Source organism: Microtus pennsylvanicus, chromosome 6 (assembly GCF_037038515.1).
Source record: "Microtus pennsylvanicus isolate mMicPen1 chromosome 6, mMicPen1.hap1, whole genome shotgun sequence".
Taxonomy (NCBI): Eukaryota; Metazoa; Chordata; class Mammalia; order Rodentia; family Cricetidae; genus Microtus; species Microtus pennsylvanicus.
Window position 1 is genome coordinate 58,155,599 of NC_134584.1, and position 6,192 is coordinate 58,161,790.

General features: G+C 49.4%; 1 protein-coding gene across 1 annotated transcript in view; it reads right to left on the bottom strand.

Moving 5' to 3' along the window:
- Window positions 1-5,381, bottom strand: part of Serinc5 (serine incorporator 5) — a 98,691-nt gene extending 93,310 nt beyond the window's left edge. Inside the window, exon 1 of the mRNA XM_075976320.1 lies at window positions 5,171-5,381. Coding sequence (XP_075832435.1) covers window positions 5,171-5,197 — 27 coding nt within the window. The 5' untranslated portion in view covers window positions 5,198-5,381. The remainder of the gene's footprint in view (window positions 1-5,170) is intronic.
- Window positions 5,382-6,192: the final 811 nt, after the last annotated feature.

Below are 6,192 nucleotides of genomic sequence, written 5' to 3' on the forward strand. Positions count from 1 at the left end.
TAAAGACTTAAAATGACTGAAATGATCCAGTTTTACAAAATCAGATTACATATACTAAGCAGAAATGACTGGATATATTAAATATCAAAACACGGCTCTCTCTAGGTAATAGTGATTTTTTTTCTTTTCCTCAATGTTTCATAATACTGCCACATAATTTCAAAAGAGTATCAGTCTTGGAAAGAATACATCTGTGCCTAGATCCCTTCCAAAGGCGGGAGCATCTGCTATGAGCACCCAATAAAGAACAGGGGGACAAGAGCTTTGCGACCAAAGCCTTCATCAAGGTATTCAGCTAGGTTATGGTGCACGCTTTGCACACAAGCTGCAACACACCGTACGAGTCAGCCCACACTTCTGGTGCACTAGAAGCATACATCTAGAGGGATAGAGTCGGCAATACCTTCTGGTATGTAGGCTATATTTTTTTATTTGTGTATGTCTCTCTCTGTGCATGTGTATGGATGTCTGTATGTGTATGCATGTATGTGTGCATGTGCAAATGCATGTGTGTATGTGCAAATGCATGTGTGTGCGTGTGTGTGTACATACATATGTGTGTGTGTGTTTGCCATGCAAGCCTAGCAACCCAAATTTAATACCCCAATCCAACATAAAGGCAAAAGTAGAAAACCTGCTCCACAAGGTTGTTTTCAGACTCCCACAGGCATGCACCGTGGCAGCCATCCCCTCCACACACATCTTACGCAAATGATAATTAAAGATGCGTTAAAATACTCTGCAAGAAGACAGAAGACTGTAGTAAGCAAATTCTGAGAGAGGGAGATGGAGGGAGGGAGAGGGAGAGAGAGAGCATTCTTTTATGATAAAATCCAACAAGACTGCGGCTCCAGCTCTGTGGGAGGACAGAACCTAACACTGCCAGAACCAGCTAGCAGGCAGAGCTGACAGACACATGTACAAGAGCCAGCCACATCTAACTTCTTACTACCTAAATGGGACTTGGGCCATTACTCTCCCCTTTCCTATTTGCCCTAACTAAGAGGTCAACTCTACAGGTGGCCCACACTTGTAGTTCCAACACTTGGGAGGCTGAGGCAGGAGGATCTCAAACTCAGTACAACCTGGGCCAATCAGAGCCACACAGTGAGGCCCAGTCAGACAAACAAGCAGCTGACGCAGCAAGAAGTGCAAGTTCAGTTCTTTACCCAGGACTTGCCAAATGAAATACTATGCTTTAACAAATGTCCCGGGTATTTTTGCTTTTTAACCTTCGACAATGGATAATAGTCCCTGGTAGCATTAAAGGCTTTATGAATTAACATAATAGACCTTAGAGTGGGTTTACATTAAGAAAAACCTCAATGATCAAGAAATATGACCTTGGCTGGGCAATGGTGGCACACACCTTTAATCCCAGCACTCAGGAGGCAGAGGCAGGCAAATCTCTGAGCACAAGGCCAGCCCGGTCTACAGAGCAAGTTCCAGGACATCAGGTCAGGGCTACACAAAGAAACCCTATCTCAAGAGGAAAAAGAAAAAAAGAAAAAGAAAGGAAGGAATGAAGGAAGGAAGGGGGGAGGGAGGGAGGGAAAGAAAGAAGGAAGGAAGGAAGGAAGGAAGGAAGGAAGGAAGGAAGGAAGGAAAGAAGGAAGGAAGGAAAGAAGGAAGGAAAGAAGGAAGGAAATATGATTTCACCAGGCACGGTAACACATGCCTTTAATCCCAGTACTAAGGAGGCAGAGCCAAAGTCTTCAGTTTGAGGCTCAGGTCAGTCAGAATTACATGAGGAGATGTGTCTCAAAAAAACAAAACAAAACAAGAACAAAAACAAGGCATAAGCCACACAATTGCAACTCCATCACTGGAGAGCTAGAGGCAGGAAGATCAGAATTTAGGGTCACCCTCAAGTTGAAAGCCAGTGTGGATTACATTAGACTGTCTCAAGAAAAAAGGGGGAAGGAGAGGAGGGAGAGAGAGATGGGTCGAGGATGTATAGACCTGTCTGTAAACATCTGGGTGCATCTGCCCTTGCATGCAACTGCTGATGAGATGGACAGAGTCTTTTCTTTATCAATGGCAATCATAGGCTGGGCCTGTCCACAAAGCCCCGCTCCTGGGGCAGTCATGGCTGCCTGAGCCCATGCAGAAGCTAGCCAAGTCCTGCCCACTAGACGGTGCTCACATCTATCTGCCCCAGTGAACTTTTTGTTCAATATGCAGACCACAGCATCAAGAAGGCAAAAAGCTGCAACTTCCCAGAGTTTAAGGAAAAGCTGCAAGATCAGCAAATGATTACGTGTTTGGCAGAAATCTGTTAAGTGGGTGTTTGTGACTTGGACCAGGTATGAGGAAGAAACTAAACCACATTGGCCCTACTGGTAGCCATATCAACCAAAACAAGGGGCAACTGTCAAGCTGAGAAGTCAGTCAACTAGAGCCTGGAAAACCAGTATCCAAAGGTCTGGATCAGGCTGCGGATCTGTTTGTTTGTTTGTTTTCCTTTTTCTTTCGTACTTCAGTTGTCTCACCTGCGAAAAGCAGGGCTGTTACCTAAGAGGATGATGTATTTGTGAAACCAGACAGCACAGTAAACACTGAAATAAAGTTCTGCTATCACCTTCACCACCACGATTATCATGAATGCTTACACTTGCCTGCAGGAAACCCTGACAACTCTCAAATTGCTTGGAAAGGCTGTCTACGTTGTTCTTAAAGTATGCATCTCATCTTAATCTAACAGTGTGCCACAGTTCCCTGACACCTTCATTCCCAGCCATCCCCTAAATCAGAAGAGCAAGGAAGCTTTCTGCTAGTCCCTAGAGGCCCGTGTCAGGGTGCTCTCACCCAGGAGGTACTGTAGGGCTCTCCCTTGTGATCTCTGCCTCCATTAGCGTCCATTAGCCAGCAAGGAGGCAAAATCTGAGTATCAGAGTGGATAGAGCAACCAGAGAAAGCTGACTGGCAGACTGTGCAGTGGCAGGCAGGTAATGACAAGTGATGTCTTGGAGCTAGGTCTAGTGGCACATGGCTACAATCTCAGGAGGTTGAGGCAGGGGAATCACCATGATTTCAAGAGCAGCCTAGGCTGCAGGCTGAGTTCCCAGTCAGTCTGGATAGGCTGTCAATCTCCACCTGGCCCAGCCGGTTCTCTCACTCTAAGCCAGTCCAGCCCCCCTGCTCCATCCACAGCATCTCACTTCTAGAGGTATCTTCTCAGGCAAGTAAAACCAAGACGGTTTTACTACGCAGTCTTGTTACAGAACTACTGGCCGTGTTGTTGTTTACACGCTGAGCTGATGAAATGCCCCACACTTATGTACACACACAGGTCACTGCCGGCAGAGATGTTTGGTTTCCCACGCCATATCCTCCTCCTAGCACTCAGCAGCATTTTTAAGCCAATAAGGATACAACTGGCAGACTTAAATTTCTGGAGATGCTGTGAGGTTTGAGGGGTTCATTGTGTACAATGCTTGGGGCTAAACTCAGGCAAATGCATGCTAGACAAGCACTTGAACATTTTGCTTCTTCCCCATACCCTCATATAAACTCCTGCTAGGGGGTCTATAGTCCCGCCCAACTATATAAAATCGTGGTGTGATTGGCTGCTCACTACATTGGAACCACAGTGAGGCCTCTGGCAGCACCGAGAAAGCAGAAGTTATTATCCTGTGGGGAATGGCCAGCACTTGGTTCTTTCCAAAGTCCTAAGAGGGGAGTTTTAGAAACAAGTCATAAATCTTAGCAAAATATTACTCATACCAATTTTTTAAAAAAAAAAATGATTTGCTGACAATAATTTCAGAGCCTGAATTCCGGCACCTGTCCTGAAAGAGCTTCAAAGGGCTTCCAAAGAAGCAGGAGCAGACATTTCCAAATATACGCAATTTCTATACAATGAAAAGTGTTGCACTAAATTGAAGAATATCACTTAGAAAAGAACAAGACTAATGAATCTGGATGCTGCTCAAGATAGAGCACTTGCCTAGCATGCACAGGCAGGAGACTCTGTTCCATTTCAGCACCACATTAAAAAAGAGAGAGAGAATTTGCAATTTTTTTAAAGCAATCTCTTCTGGCCCCTCTAGATCTCAAAAGCTCCCATAAAATGGAGGACACGGAGGGGACATTCCTTTGCTCTCTCCTTTTCGGATTTGGGGGAAGGGATATCATTTTACCTCAAATCAAAAAGCCTCAATTTCCTCATCTCTGAAAATGCCAGCATGACTTCATGCCAAGCACAGTATTAGAGACCTCAGAGACCAAGACGACTCTCCACAGGGCCACCTCAAAGAGGACAGGCCACTACAACTGGTGGGTTCAGAGACTCAGCTTAACCCCTACAGCACTTACAGATGGCCTCCATTGTCCTGACGCTCAAAGTAAACAAGACCAGTCCCCTACCTCAATGCCCACCCACCGCGATCGGATGGGGGTTTTTGTTTTTATTTTTAGTAACCCATTAAAACCGAACATAAAGACATAATCAACGTGGGGGGGGGGGGGGAACATCCAGATGGCTTTACCTAGCTCGCTGTTGTTTTTCTAACCCTGTCGAAAGAAGGGAAATTAGCATTAAAGGGCTAAAACCTAATAATTCTCTCCTGTTAGAAGACGCCTATAGCTTGGATAATGAGAATTTAACTAGCAAGATTACAAAACAGGTTCCAGCAAGATGAATTGCCAAGGAGGGTGTGAAGGCTCGTGCCCAGTCAGGGTTGGGTCGGGTCCGGTCGGTAAACCCAGGAAGCAGGGTTGACCCTTCCCTGCGCCCAGACTTGTGCCCAGGAGTTTGCAAGTCAGGTTTACAGACGTTTTCACGACTACAGAGCCCACGTTCTAGACTTGGAGATGCCAACGCTCTCTGCCTGGACTGACTCGAGTTGTATTCGGAGCGTGGAAGATCTTGTCCGACCCCACGTTTTTCCTCCGGTTCATCCCATAGGCAGTGCAGTGGCAGCAGAGCTGCGGCGCTCACTCGAAGTTCCGGAGGTGACACGTCCCGGGAACCGATGGAATTCTCGGTTCCAGCCAGGCTCGCCCCGCCAGCCGGGAATCCCGGAGGCCTGATGCCGAGGTCGCGGGGGGGTTGCCTCTCGGGCTTCCCCCGCGTCCCTTCCCGCCCACACGGGCTTTCCTGAACCCGAGCCCAGCGCAAGGCTCGTTCACGGTTCTGACAACCCGCGCGGCAGCCCGTCTCGCTCACCTGGCCAGCACAGCACCGCGCAGACATCGCCGCGACCGACGACCTCGGAGACGCTGCCCTCTGAGCCGCCACTCAGGCCCTCTCGGCTCCGTCCGCGAGCACACGTCTCGGAAGCGAGAATCCCCTGCTAACCGAGAGCCGAGCAGCCCCAGCTGAGAGCAGCCTACCGCGGCCTGAAAACAACCGCCGCCAAGCCCCGCCCCGCGCCACTGGCCCCGCCCCGGGACCGCCCTAGCCTGCAGATTCCGCCCATAGCTTAGGCTCCGCCTCCCTGTCCAGACCCCGCCCCTCTCCGGGCGGCGCAGCGGGCTTCTTCCTCCCCGGCACTTCCGTCCCTCCGGGTTAGGCGGTGGGAATGCGTCTTCAGAGCCTCCGGGTTTTACCAACCCGCCCGGTCGTCGCCTCGTCCCTCCGCCCTGGCTCCGATGAGCGAGAACCGCTTGCCTTCGCTAGTAAAGCCGGGAGCTCTAGTGAGCGACCTCCTCCCGACTCTTCTGCCCGGGTCGCACTACCGGGACACCGCTGGTCCTGGGCTACGATCGCCTCTCGCTCTTCAGAGGCGTCCACCAGTTCGTCTTGCCCCCCCCCCCCAACCCCCTCTTCTGCGGGTCTGCCCAGCCTCAGATCCTCAGGCGCCTGACTGTTCCACCTGCTGTTCGGCGGAACTCTGGGGGCTCTAAAAAGAGCTCTGCCCCGAGTGTCGGTCTGGGAATCCAGGGACTCGGTCGGCGTCCTCGCTTCCTCTCACCTGACCCACGCTCAAAGGAGGATCTAGCAATTCTCCTTTTTGTTGGATGCCAAGGGAGCGCCGGGTTTTTCCTTCTACCTGAATATCTCCTCCCAGTCACTTCAAATGTAAAGCTATTTCTGTTAATATGAATTTTACACTAGCCCACTTTTTACTGAAAGAGTATATCAGATAAACTTAACGGAGGAAAGTGAGAGGGAAGCCCGAGCACCTCAAATAGTTTGCCCTAGAGTCTCGGGAAGTGAAAAGGCAATGTTGGGAACCTTGGTTTCTG